This window comes from Grammomys surdaster, unplaced genomic scaffold (assembly GCF_004785775.1).
Source record: "Grammomys surdaster isolate TR1022 unplaced genomic scaffold, NIH_TR_1.0 364, whole genome shotgun sequence".
In the NCBI taxonomy this organism is placed as follows: domain Eukaryota; kingdom Metazoa; phylum Chordata; class Mammalia; order Rodentia; family Muridae; genus Grammomys; species Grammomys surdaster.
The window spans coordinates 3,418,179-3,430,642 of NW_021604783.1; the positions used below are offsets into that span (position 1 = coordinate 3,418,179).

At 52.8% G+C, this 12,464-nt stretch overlaps 2 protein-coding genes across 5 annotated transcripts; both read right to left on the minus strand.

The window, feature by feature from the left end:
* Positions 1-1,275: 1,275 nt before the first annotated feature.
* Positions 1,276-5,757, minus strand: Fgf11 (fibroblast growth factor 11). 3 transcript variants are annotated; one of them, XM_028780135.1, is made up of 5 exons: positions 5,565-5,757; positions 3,836-3,946; positions 3,537-3,640; positions 2,721-2,835; positions 1,276-2,427 (listed from the first exon to the last, which is right to left on the minus strand). In XM_028780135.1, exons 1-5 carry the CDS (start codon positions 5,755-5,757, stop codon positions 2,357-2,359), a joined length of 594 nt encoding a protein of 197 aa, XP_028635968.1. In that variant the 3' UTR covers positions 1,276-2,356. The 3 variants fall into 3 exon arrangements, with proteins under 3 accessions (XP_028635968.1, XP_028635966.1, XP_028635967.1); XM_028780133.1 differs by having other exon boundaries at positions 2,721-2,919; XM_028780134.1 differs by having other exon boundaries at positions 2,699-2,919.
* A 1,516-nt stretch (positions 5,758-7,273) lies between these two features.
* Positions 7,274-9,762, minus strand: Tmem102 (transmembrane protein 102). Of its 2 annotated transcripts, XM_028780154.1 has the most exons (3): positions 9,670-9,762; positions 9,127-9,571; positions 7,274-9,036 (listed from the first exon to the last, which is right to left on the minus strand). In XM_028780154.1, the coding sequence occupies exons 2-3, from the start codon at positions 9,338-9,340 to the stop codon at positions 7,721-7,723; spliced, it is 1,530 nt and encodes a 509-aa protein (XP_028635987.1). In that variant the 5' UTR covers positions 9,341-9,571; positions 9,670-9,762; the 3' UTR covers positions 7,274-7,720. The 2 variants fall into 2 exon arrangements, with proteins under 2 accessions (XP_028635987.1, XP_028635986.1); XM_028780153.1 differs by having other exon boundaries at positions 9,127-9,745.
* Between the last annotated feature and the right edge of the window lie 2,702 nt (positions 9,763-12,464).

A 12,464-nucleotide genomic window follows, 5' to 3' on the forward strand; every position in this document is an offset into this window, starting at 1 on the left:
GGGGAAGTGACGAGGCGCCCAGGAATGTGCACCTGTTGTCGGGGAACCAGCCGCCAGCCCACCCGCCCCGCCCTCGAGACTTGGTCCCGCCCGGAGCAACTGCAGTCGCCCTCCACTCACAAATGTCAGATAACACTCCGGTTGTATAAATCATCTTTAATTACAGAAAGCATGAAGTGGAGACCCAGTCCCCTGAGAGCAGAGCCAGGAGATGGGCGGAGCCTGAGCGGGGTTTGTATGAGGGAGAGGGTCATCTCTTGCAACAAGCCAGAAGTAAAAGAGCCTGAGGAAAAGTGACCTGTCTTTGAGCACTAGCCCCTCCCTTAGGACCTCCAAAGACGTTTCCACCTACATCTGCTAGACTTGGATTCTACCCCCTATTTCACTAGAGGTTCCCCATGGCTTTCCCCGTTCTCAGGTCCTTTTTGGGTACTTAAAACCCACCTGAGGTTATAAGCTGTAAGGTAAAGTAAATTCTATTTAGTTAGAAGCTCTGGGGATACTTATGAGGTCTGGGAGCCCAAGAGGCTCCGCATTTCCTAGGCCTGACCTGTAGAGGACTCGGGGAAGTTGAACGTATTGCTGAGTTGGGGGGTCTCTTTTCTGTGAGGGGGAGTCAAGGCTGTGTCTTTATTTGTCTTTTTTAATTCTAGAGTTACTATCGCTATAGACCTCAGCTTTCTGTTGTTTGAATCAGGGTCTCACATAGCCTAGGATGCCTCTGAACTCACTATGTAGCCCAGCTAGCCTTTCCCCCTCAATTCTCACCCCCCCAACCCACATCCCCTTAACCTCACAGATGCACCACACCATATCAGAAGGAAGGACCTCAGCTTTAAAAGGGATCTGGAAGGAGCTCCTGCTGAGGTAGCTAAGGGTTCAGACACAGGCTCAGTCATACCATGGCATTTTCTCCCTCTCAGCTTCCCTGCTAGGAGCCAGGTATATTCTTCCAGAATTCCTGTATCTTTCCCCAGACTCTTGCTTCCCTGGCAGAACCCCAGCTGAAATGCTGAAACTAGAAACCATGTAAAAGTAAGGTTAGTATTCTGGAGTGACGATTTTTAGAAAATTATCTAGGAAAAGCAAAAAGTGGTTCTTGATCCATTCAGTACTGCTTAGTAATTCATTCTCTCTCTCTCTCTCTCTCTCTCTCTCTCTCTCTCTCTCTCTCTCTCTCTGTGTGTGTGTGTGTGTGTCTGTGTGTGTGTGTGTCTGTGTGTGTGTGTGTCTGTGTGTGTGTGTGTCTGTGTCTGTGTGTCTCTGTGTGTTGGCTTTTGAAACAGGGTTTTGCTATTGTAGCCCAGGATGGCCTCCAACTCAAAATCCTTCTGATTCAGCCTCCCAGGTGCCAAATGACTGGCATGTGCCACCAAGCACAGCTCAGAACCAATTAGTTCTTAATTAATCATAGCTGAGTCCTATCCATAGCTCACTCTTATTCAATAACCACTAGAGAAAGTGGAAGGGTAGGTTTAGAACTTATTCTAGTACAATAATATGGCTATACAGGCTCTAGTTCCATCCTGGAAAAAAGGGCTGAGAGTCATGCTCTATGTCCTAGAGCTGAGATTCAGTAGGAAGTATGGCTCCAAAAAGGTCTAGAATACCATGCTCTAGAATTGGGTGTCTCTGGGATAAGAAGGTTTAACCTGTGTCGACCCGAGACTGGTTCCAATTCAGACCAAGGCCAGTAGCTACATTTGGAGGCTCAAATTCAGCCTCTTTTTTAAAACCAGGGGTGGGAGGTGCCCATCTAGGTCAAGGATAGAAGAATAAAGGATCCAAACATGGGTTCCAACACAGAACATAGGAATGGCCCTACCTGGCTGGGGTGTCCAGCTATATCAGAACCTGTCCAGACCAAGACAGAAGGCAGAGCAGAGAGAGGAGGAGATGAAGTCTGAGTGCCAGTGGACCAACCTAGAAAGCTATGGCTTCGCGGCAATGGGAAGGACATGGCTTCAGAGACTGGCTCAGTCAGGGCAAAGAGTATTACTTCCCTTGCCTTGTCAGCGTTGGAACCCCAGTGCCTTTTAGGAAAAACTGGGGTTCTCTTAAGGGGCAGGAGTTAGTGTGGAAAAACAAAGGAGAAGTGATCAGCCAGGATCATTTCAGGCACCCCCATCTTGGAACCTCTCCTGGGCCCCAGGATCTAAGAGCTCAGCAATTCCAGAGGTCCCAGACAGTGACTGAGCTCCCACAGGGTACAGCACCTGGTGAGACCTGGCTGCTCAGGGCGTGTGTGTGGCAACAGGGGCTAGAGCAGCAAGGCCTGGAGCAGGGCTGGGAGACGGGGTGTGGCGGTGGCTGGCACACTGGAAGTGCAGAGAGCCTCCAGTCCACGGACTACATCTCAGTGGGCAGGAGGACTGGAAGGGGAGGTCTCAGGGACACTGTGGAGAGAAGGCTCCCGGTACATGGCCACTGTGAAGGGGAAAGAGAGAGAAGCAAGGAAGGAGAATTAGGCACTCAGAGAGCCAGGAAGAAGCCGAGCTCTGAGAGGCTTCCCTTCTCTTACACCCACCCTTGGAGAACCCCAACCCAAAGGAAGAGAGCTTCCCAACCCCCAAAGGCTTTAGCCTTCCTGTCTTGGCCTGACATAACAACATCTTGTTGAACATTTATGGCCCAAGCTATGTGTCACTAAGTCTTCCTGTCAAGGTCAATACCCTCCCACATCTCCCACATGACCCACCTTTTCTTGAGCCCATACCCACCCTCCAGGAGCTTGGGCACAAAGTGGGCAGCTGCCTTGGTCTTCTTGACTCGGTTTCCCTTCATGACCCGGCCTTCCTTGTCCAGGCCTAGGTACCAGGCCCTGCCAGAACGACGCTGACGATAGAGAGCAGAAGCATACAGGACATAGTAATTCTCAAAGACGCACTCCTTAAAGCGACACTCCGCTGTGAAATGCGGCTGAGGAGACACAGATCCAGAAAGAGGCATGGATACACCACACACACACACACCACACACACACACACACACACACACACACACACAGAGAGAGAGAGAGAGAGAGAGAGAGAGAGAGAGAGAGAGAGAGAGAGAGAGAGATATCACTGCCAGAATGGAGCCCTTGGGAAGAAGCAGCAAAGATATAATCCATACATTATTTGGAAAGGAGGACGGCTGCTACTGAGTCCATGCAGAAACGAGAACACAGAGAGAGTAAGGAAGAAGCTGGACCACCCAGGGGCAGGAAATAGATTTATAGGGTCACTAGAAATAAGATTTCTTCTCCTCATTTCCAACTTCTTGTTTATCCAGAGGAAAGATGAGGCTGAGAAGTGCAGCCTTAATAGCTGAAAGAGTCAGGCATCCAAAGAGCAAAAGAAAGAGCCTGGGGACTCGAGGGTGAGCGGTGCCAGTAGACAGAGATGAGTACACTCTAGGGGAGGAGTTCCGGACTAGGCCCTGATCAGCCAAAACAGGAAGGACAGAGTCCTGGGTGTAAGTCCTGTATGTGGCAAAGAACTGGTATATGCTGAGGTGTCCCCAGTATTCCAGGCCTCTTGGCTTCTTTGTCTTACCGAGCTGTACAGCAGCCCCTCAGAATTCATGGCCATGTAGTGACCCAGCTTGGCACTCTGGATGGTGACCACACGGAGCCCCACAGGAATCAGATTGAAGTGGGCTGGGGGCAGAAGCAAGCATCAATACCTAGGTACCTCACTTCCATCTGAACCCTGCCCCCCAACTCCAGCCCCACTGCCTCCCTTGGGGCTCAGGAAGACAAACAGAAGGTAGCAGAGCCTGAAAAGGTGATAGGATTGTCATCTCCTGTCCCCATCTTCCCACTTCCCACCCTGCAGCTGGTGTCCCTTCTTACTGAAGGAGCTGGTGTCCTCTGGGGTGCCCTGGATGCTCCCATCGGGATTCGCCTGGAGGTAGAAACCCTGGCGGCAGAACAGTTTGGTGACGATGCCTTTGAGCTGAGGCTCTGGAGAGAGAGAGACATTTATCTTTAAAAATGACATCTCTGTTCCCAGAAACATTCCTACACTTGGCGGGATCACAGGAAAGAAGGAAGGGGAACTGAAGAGAAGAGGGTTCCAGGGCCCCACCTCCCTTATCCTCCAAGCAAGCTTCCTTCCACCTCTCTTTGATTCCTGAGGAAGCTGGAGTGTGGGTCCCTTCCGCTTTCTTTAATCATGAGCGCCAGCTTAATTTATTGAAATTTATTTAAATGGTTTAATTCCTTCTCCCCACCAGAGTTGGGGGAGGGGGCAGGGAGGAGGTAGAAAAGAGAGACATAAAGACAACCGACAGTGCCAGAGACGCAGGACAATGAGTTTGGAAATGTCGGGGTGAGCAGCAAGGTGACCACCGCGAAGGGGCTCCCCCTCAGAAGCAGGGGTGGGACTGGGGTTGACTGACGCTGACTCAGCACCTGCTGCTGCAGCTGCCGCTCGCTTGGCGCGGGCCTTGCTCTGGCACAGCGCCGGCCTGTCTGACACTGACCCATCTGTCTGTCTGTCTGTCAGTCAGTCGGCTGGCTCACGAGGGTCCAGTTTTCCCTGAGACTGAGCCTCTACCCTTCAGCCAGGTAACTGGCCTGGGATGGGGGACATTTAGACCACATCAAGGAAAAGGAAGAGGGGACAGAGATGGAGAGGCAGGCTGCATCACGTGGGGGCTGGGTCCCACTCAGAGGGTGGGCTGCGGACTGTACCACTACCTACTGTTGGTGGTGGGGGAGTAGGGCGCAAGGGGCTACCCCTAGGAGAACCGGCAGCGTCCTGGAGCGAGGCCAGAGGGACTCCCTAACTGTCGTACCTGGACGGGAATCACATACCAACCCTTACATCTCTCCTTTCCTGTGGCTTGCTCTCTGCCGATTTCCCTGTTCCCCCTTGTAAGTGGTACGACCCCCCGCCTAAGTCCCTGTGCAGGTCTTCAGCCTGAACTGTGTGTGAGATCCTACTGGCAGAGGGTCCCCGGAGCCTGTAGGACTGGATTTCCGAGTCACACAGGAGTAATGGGAGGGGGGTGCCCAGCACTCTTCTCGAAGCGCAGGTCACAGAAGGAGGGCGTACGGAGGGGGCTGGCTGACGAGGTAGCAGCAAGGACACCCGGGGGAGAGCAGGAGAGATTGGCTCCTGGCCAGGTGAGCTCGACCAGGAGGAACAGAGCCAAAGCGTGGAGGGGCGGGAGAACTGGAGCGGGGGCGGGGCAGCCAGGGCTGCAGAAACCCTCGGGGTGACCCAAGCGTCCAGAACCCCCCAAGCCCCGCCACTTCGGATGGAAAGAATCGCGAGAACCCGCACGTAGGCGAAGAACCGTGGGGGGTGGGGAGTTCTGTGTTGAAGGGGGGCCGACAGGAGCTGAGAAGCTTGGGACGCCAGACTTCGCCCCTCAAACCTTCCCCCTGCCCTCGAAAGGAGACTCGGCATTACAGGCAAAGAGGACGAAAACTAAAGGATAGTCCCGTAGATTTTGTCGTTCTGGCCCACCTCTTCCACTTCTGGGACACCCCCTCCTCATCGGGTTTCATTCGTCAGGGTCCCTGGCCTCAGGGAGGACTTCTGTCCGGGAGACCCCGCCCTAGCCACACTCACCTGGGCCGCGGTCCTGTCGTGTGGGCCGCCCCCCGCACAATCGCACCTTGGACAGCAGGATGAGGAGCTGCTTCTGGCAAAGTGACTTGGTACCGCGGGGACACACGCGCCGCTGCGCCGACACCGGCCGGCTGCCCCCGGGCTCGCGGACCTCCCGCTTCTGTCGGATCAGGCTACTGGCCAACGCCGCCATCGTGCCCCGGGAGGAGGCACCCCCAAACCAGCAGGCTCCCGGAGCACCCTGGGCTCCCCAAGAGGAGCCCTTTCACCAGGTCATGCTCTGGACCCAACCCACCACCCCACCCACAGGATCTGAAGATAAACCCCAGACCCCCGTACGTCACACCACCAGCTCCCACCCTTGGGCCCTGACTTCAGCGGCTCCAGCAGCCTATGCACTCCTCAGCTGACCTCACCCATGGATTTTGTCCCCTAATGAAAGCTTTCCCCTTCCCTCCTCTCTGGCCTCTGTATGAGATAGAGGGTACCTCCTCTATCCTAAAGTCAAGACCCTCCTATATTTCTAAGCTGTGTTCTCAATATCCTGAGGCTTCTTTCTACCCTATTTTGGGGCGCTCCTGCCCAACCTACTCTTATAAAGGGTGTGGGTCCTAAGCTTTGTGGACATTAGCTCACCCTAGGCTGCTGTCAATGTCAAGAGGAGCCCAGCTCTGTCTTTTCCTTCGCTAAACTCTAAGTGGAGTAGATCTCCCACTTTCGTCAAATACCCCCCCAGCAAATATGACTCACTATCCAGGCTGTCTAGGTTCAGTGACAAGGGCTTTCCAGACCCTCTAGCTGGATGATGTTTTTTCTCATTGTCACCTCCATGTCTAGTACCACAAAGTTGCAGCTGCTGAGACCATTTCCTCACCTTGCTACCCTCCACTCCTTTTGAAGTCACCTCCAAATCAGCCCTTCCTAGTGCATACACCGGGTGGTTGTCTGGGGGACCCTCAGTCGCCCCGAAAAAAGGAGCATCAGTCGTTTCTGTTTGTTTTCTAATGCCCCTTAAATTTCCCGAGGAACAACTGGCATTGCTTAGATCCCACACCCTCCAATCTAACAAGGCCCCCAAGAGAGGAGTGCACCCACGTTGTCAACACTCCTCAAACGTGAACAGGCCCTTAATAAGTCATAGCGCGTCAGAGCTTCCTGCGCCAGGGCTTTCTCGTCCTTCCTGGGACTGCTAAGACACCCCTTCCTTTCCCCGACGCCCCTCAACCTGTCCTGTCCTGTTGATCCGGGCGACGGATGCCGCGAGCTTCGGCTCCAGGCTCCTCCCTCCCTGTCACCCGCAAGCGGAGGTTTCCCCCCCAACGCCGGCCTAAGCGTCCCGGACCCTCAAGAAGGAGTAAGGATGTCTCTGCAGAGCGCCTCGGTTCGGCAAAGTCAGAGCACTGGGCCTGGAGGTTGGACCAGGCAGAGCGGCGGAGGCAGCAGCAGCGGCTGTGGGAAGCTGAGGCGGCGGCGGCGGCGGCGACAGAGGCTCCCCCTCCTCTGCGAGCCGGCCCGGGGGCGGGGCAGGGGGCGGAGACGCTGGGAGAAGCTGGGCGGGCGGAACCCTGGGGTTCCTTGGAAGCTGTAAGTGGGGATTGTCACAGAGGCTGGCGGAGTAGAGGCAAGGCCCGGGGTTCAGAGGAGACCAGACAAGGAGCCTGATATGGCGGGGCTGGGGGCAGTGGGTAGACGGAATAGCCGACAGAGAGAAAATGAAAAGGGACTTTACTGCCTGGGATGGAAGTGAGGACAGAAATTAATTGGGGGGGGGGGAGTGGAGAAACGGGTGGCTGTGATATCCAGTCTGGGCTGTGATCCGGCCTTAATATCTCTCTGCTTTGATATGAGCCAAATTGATCAGAACCAGGTTTCCAAAAACCAGTTCCTTCTCTCATTTTGTCAGTAAATACATTCCTCCTGGTCCCTATAGACTCTAAAAGAATCGGGGAGAGGTTCCGGAAGGCAGTACCGGGATAGAAGGGGCGCCAGTCAGATTTAGAGAACTTGGGCCTCAGGCAGGGCAGAATACTGGGGAAACCTTTTAGAGAAGAGACTTTGGACCCAAGCACACACTGTCTGTCTGCGAGGGGAAGCAGTCTCCTCCATGACCCTCTCGCCAAAGGCAACACTTTTCCATTCCCTTAGAAGAAGAATCTTTAATGGGTCCCGCCCCCTACGCCCGCTAAACCGCCCCCTTTGCGGGCAACCTTGGCTTCCTCTACAGCCTCACGCAAGGCCTGTGCAGGGTCCCCGCGGAGCTGGGCCAAAGCCCCGCGAAGAGCAGCGGAGCCATCTCCCACACCGAGCTTTCGGTCGTTCAAAAAATAATGAGGCAGCGCCCCGGCCTCTAGCACTCGGCTCAGCTCATCCAGTAGCCCAAGGCAACAAGCACCGGCATTTTCCGGCCGCGCTAGGTAGAGCGCCGGGAGCCGCTCGCACGCCCAGTAGAGCAAGGTCCGCAGGAGGTAGGGCGCAGCGGCTCGGGTCCCCGCCACCAGCGGGCGCAGCAGTGCCTGGGCCGCCGCATGTGCCTGAAGCAGCGGCGCGGGGATGCGCGCTTTGAGCGCCAGCTCCTGGCGGGCGAAGCACAGCTGCCATCCAGAGGTGCCCTGCTGCTCCGGGAGACTGCCCGGCACTAGGTAGAAAGAGGCCGATTCAGAGACCAGTGGACCCGCCCACGAGTGGCTCCGAGCCGTGTCAGGCCAGCCTGTCACGGTCACCACCGGGATCAAGTCGAAGAGCAGGAGGTGGCGTGGGGGCTCTGGAGTTGCCAGGAGGACCGTGGTGACACCCGCGTGGCGAGCTGCATGAACTAGCCGCGGGGCGCCCGGGACCGGGATCAGGGACTCAGCAACCTCAGCCAACTTAACGAAGAACCATGAAGCTACTTGTGTCGGGCATAATGTGGGCCATGCCTTTGGAGGCTCCGACGGCTTTGGGACTGGGCTTTCGTCGGCTTCCAAGGCGTCACTACTCGATGTTTCCAATGGTTCAGGAGTTTCAAGATCGGTGACGTCATTATAAGAGGATTGAGACCCTAAACGATCACTAGATGATTTTTGCAAAGACGTGTGTGGCTCAGGTTCAGGGACACAGTCATGTGACTGATCTACAGAGTTTTCCCGGTCGGTGGGACTCTCTTTGCTACGGTTTTGGTGAGTCATATCACTTTCTTCTGGGACAGGCGGTCCTAGGCAATCCTGCCAGGCCTCCCGGACCAAAATTCCACGCATTATTTCTGGAAGGCGGAGCCATGCAGAACAGGATTCCAGATCCAGTAGCAGCTCGGGCCCAGTGCCATCCAGAGAAAACACAGGCACAAGGAGTGTAAAGCCGGCATCATAATGAGGTCCCCGGGAGTAGGGACCTAAGGGGGCGTGTCCTACATCTAGGGAACCTTCACGAATCCCACCGCGAAGCAGCAAGAGTTCTGCCTGGGGTGGAAAACGAGGGTCCTGGCGGTGAACTAGACCTAAAGGAAGAGAAAGGGTCATGGTTCAAAGCCGGGGCGGGAAATGGCGAGGCTGAGGTCTGCAAATTCCCACAGTTGATAATTACTTACCGAGTAGAGAGAAGATAAAATCCTTGGCTCGGAGAAGATCAGCTCCAGGCTTGGGCCCTTCACTCCAACTCTCCTGGACACCCAGCTCCTGAATCAACTGAGTGAGCTCCTGCAGCTGTGCACCAGAGCAGAAGTCTATGTCTGTGAGAGGCCGGGCTGGGGCTGGGGGCGGTGGGCCCCACCAGGGGGCGCCCCCCCAGACGGTAGAAGCCATGCTTCTCTATCGTTTGGTGCGGGGAGCAAACAGATCCCAGTTAGCTTTGGCAGGCCTTTCTTTTGCGGCCCCCAAGTTCTCCAGTTTCCCCCTCCCTCTGAGGCAGAGCAAGGGACAGTCCACAAGTGGGTCTTGTAGATGATGTCCTCTGTGTTTAGTCTTCGGAATGAACAAATGACTAGTTCCTTCGGTTTTTTTCTCAGCAGGTTGCCCCACAGTGAATCGGTTCACCTGACTCAGCAGATGAAAAAAAAAAAAAAGGCTATTTGGCCCCTCCTGGGAATACAATTGCCAATCTTTGCCACGAACCTTTGCCCACCTCCCTTTACCTCCTTTTGAGAAGGGGTTATTGGTCCGCGGCTTTCCGACGAAGGGGTAGCTGGAAAGGTGGTAGACAGAAAGCAACATAAAAGATTCTACAGGTAACTTCCTGGTGGTCACATGTCCACGCCCTTTTCTGGAAGCTGTCTGGGTGGCTCCGGACTGGTTCCCGCCTCCTGTGAGAGTTCAGTCACGCCTCTCACCCTACTGAGATGTTGCTATCCTGGGAGTTGTAGTTTGTGTCCTACGATACAGGTTCAGCGGTGCCTTCACGTCCTTTCCGTTGTTCTGAAGTAGTGTCTACTGGAAGCTGTAGTTTCTTTTTACTTTATTTTTATCCCTTAAGTTTGTTTAGTTATTTGAGACTGGGTTTCACTGTGTAGCTCTGGATGGCTTGGAACTTGCTATGTAGACCAGGCTGACTGGAACTCAAACAGTTCCGCCTACCTCTGCCTCCTGAGTTCGGAGATTAACTGACAGACAGCACGTTTTATACAAAGTCTTGTTATGTAGTTCAAGCTGGCCTGGACTCACCATGTAGCACAGGCTGACCCTGAACTCACAGCAAGCTTCCTACTTCAGCTTCCTTGGTGACAAGAGAAGTTATAGGCTCATGCCACTACAGCGAGCTGGAGACAGTATATTATTCTGTCTAACCAGTCCTACACATACACTTGTTGGAACTGGAGAAGGATAATCGGTTGGATCCGAATAGTAAATAATGAACGTACCCTCCATTCCATTTTTGAAGCTCCACAGTCTCTTAGATGAGGCTCTTTAAAGGAAAAACTAAAACTTTGTTTTTAGTTTTATTTATCTAACTTGAGATAGGGTCTCACTGTGTAGCTATGGCTGCCCTACACTCACTATGTATATCAGGGAGGCTAGCTTTGAACTCACAGAGATCCATCTGCCTCTGCCTCCCAGGAGTTAAAGGCCTCTGATCATTTTAGAGAGACTATGGCCTGGAAATGTTGTGCTGGGCTTAGGAGGTGGAGCACCTGGGCAACTTAGATTTTTTTTTTTTAAGATTTATTTTATTTTATGCATATGAGTGCTCTGTCTGCATGTACACATTCGTGCCAGAAGAGGGCATCAGATCTCATTACAGATGATCGTGAGCTACCATGTGGTTGCTGGGAATTGAACTCAGGTCCTCTGGAAGAGCAGCCAGTGCTCTTAACCGCTGAGCCATCTCTCCAATCCTTTGACTCTTTTAAAAGAAGGAAAAAGCTGAGAGTAGCCTTTAGTCTTAATGCTTGGGGTGCAGAGGCAGGCTGATCTCTGTGAGTTCAAGACCAGCCTGGTCTGCACAAAGAGTTCCAGGTAGTGAGGGGTGCACAGTGAGACCTTGTCTAAAAAAATAAAATAAAATAAAATAAAATAAAATAAAATAAAATAGGAATAGTGCATATGAGTTGTCCAGGATCAGAGTTGAGGTAGGGGACTGGTGGGAAAGCATCTTCCTGGAGTCAGTGGTCATAATACTAAGGCAGGAATACATAGCTGACATGGAACTAGACATTTGAATCTTAAAAGGGATTGCAGCCAGGGATGCTCACGTCAGACATGCAGAATTGTGACAGGAAAACCACTTGGGAATTCAAAGTTACATGTACACAGAAGCTATTAGGACTAAATTGAAAGTCCAGAGGAAACTCCCAGCTAGGTTAGGTCAGACCACAAGAACTAGGGCAGGGAATTACATCAGTAACCTATGTTACTAGAAATCAGAGTAAAGGATCAGAGTATAGCACAGACACAGGATGGGATAAAGAGACAGTAAACCCGTAAACACGAAGGAGGTTCACAGAGCAGACCACCACCAGGCCAGGCCTTCATAAACTCCATCTGCTTCTGACCTCTCTTACATTCTCAGTTAGATAATTTACCTGGGACATCTTGAAAAACTAGAGGATTGTGGGAGGGTGACAGCTCAAGTTCATAATCTCAGCACTTGGGAAGCTGAGGCAAGATGACTACTATGAACCAGAGACTCACCTTGGATGCAGAATTCCAGGTGAGCCCAGCCTAGAGGGAGATCCTGCCCCAGAATTGGGGTAGGGTGGAGTCAATAGACAAACCCCTGGAACCAGAGCTCACCTAGGAAACCCAGACCTAAGGGGTTTCAAGTCACTGACAAAAGGGTACCCTTCCCCTTCATCCATGATGGGGAAAGCAGAGAACCAGGAACACAAGTTTGTATATCTGTGACCCAAGAGGCGAGATCAAGAGAAGTGAAGATGAGTTTTTTGTATTTGTATGGGTGTTTTGCCTGCGTGTGTGTCTGTGCACCTTTTGTATGCAGCTCTTGGAACCAGAAGATGGCCTCAAATCCCCTGGGACTAGTGTTACAGATGGTGGTGTTAGCCATCATGTGAATGCTAGAAATTGATCCTAGGTTCTCTTGACTGCTGAGCTCCCTCAGGTCCCATGTATGAGGAATTTTTGCCTCTGTGTGTGTGCATGTGTGTGTGTGTGTGTGTGTGTATGTGTGTGTATGTGTGTGTGTGTCTCTGTGTGTGTGTGTCTCTGTGTGTATGTGTGTTGTGTGTGTATGTGTGTGTATGTGTGTCTCTATGTATGTGTGTTGTGTGTGTGCATGTTTGTGTGTGTGTCTGTGTGTGTATATGTGTGTTGTATGTGTGTATGTGTGTCTCTGTGTGTGTATGTGTGTTGTGTGTGTGCGTGTCTGTGTGTGTATATGTGTGTTGTATGTGTGTGTATGTATGTGTTATGTGTGTCTGTGTGTGTGTCCTTATGTGTGTGTCTCTTTGTGTATGTGTGTGTGTCTGTGTGTCTG

What these genes read in the sequence shown, in the direction of transcription:
- Tmem102 (XM_028780154.1), bottom strand. Translation starts at nt 9,340, where the DNA reads ATGGCTTCTACCGTCTGGGGGGGCGCCCCCTGGTGGGGCCCACCGCCC. An exon ending in TTTTATCTTCTCTCTACTCG is followed by an intron (nt 9,037 to 9,126) that starts GTAAGTAATTAT and finishes CTCTTCCTTTAG; the next exon opens with GTCTAGTTCACCGCCAGGAC.
- Fgf11 (XM_028780133.1), bottom strand. Translation starts at nt 5,757, where the DNA reads ATGGCGGCGTTGGCCAGTAGCCTGATCCGACAGAAGCGGGAGGTCCGC. An exon ending in AGAGGACACCAGCTCCTTCA is followed by an intron (nt 3,641 to 3,835) that starts GTAAGAAGGGAC and finishes TTCTGCCCCCAG; the next exon opens with CCCACTTCAATCTGATTCCT. An exon ending in TGTGCCCAAGCTCCTGGAGG is followed by an intron (nt 2,428 to 2,720) that starts GTGGGTATGGGC and finishes TCCCCTTCACAG; the next exon opens with TGGCCATGTACCGGGAGCCT.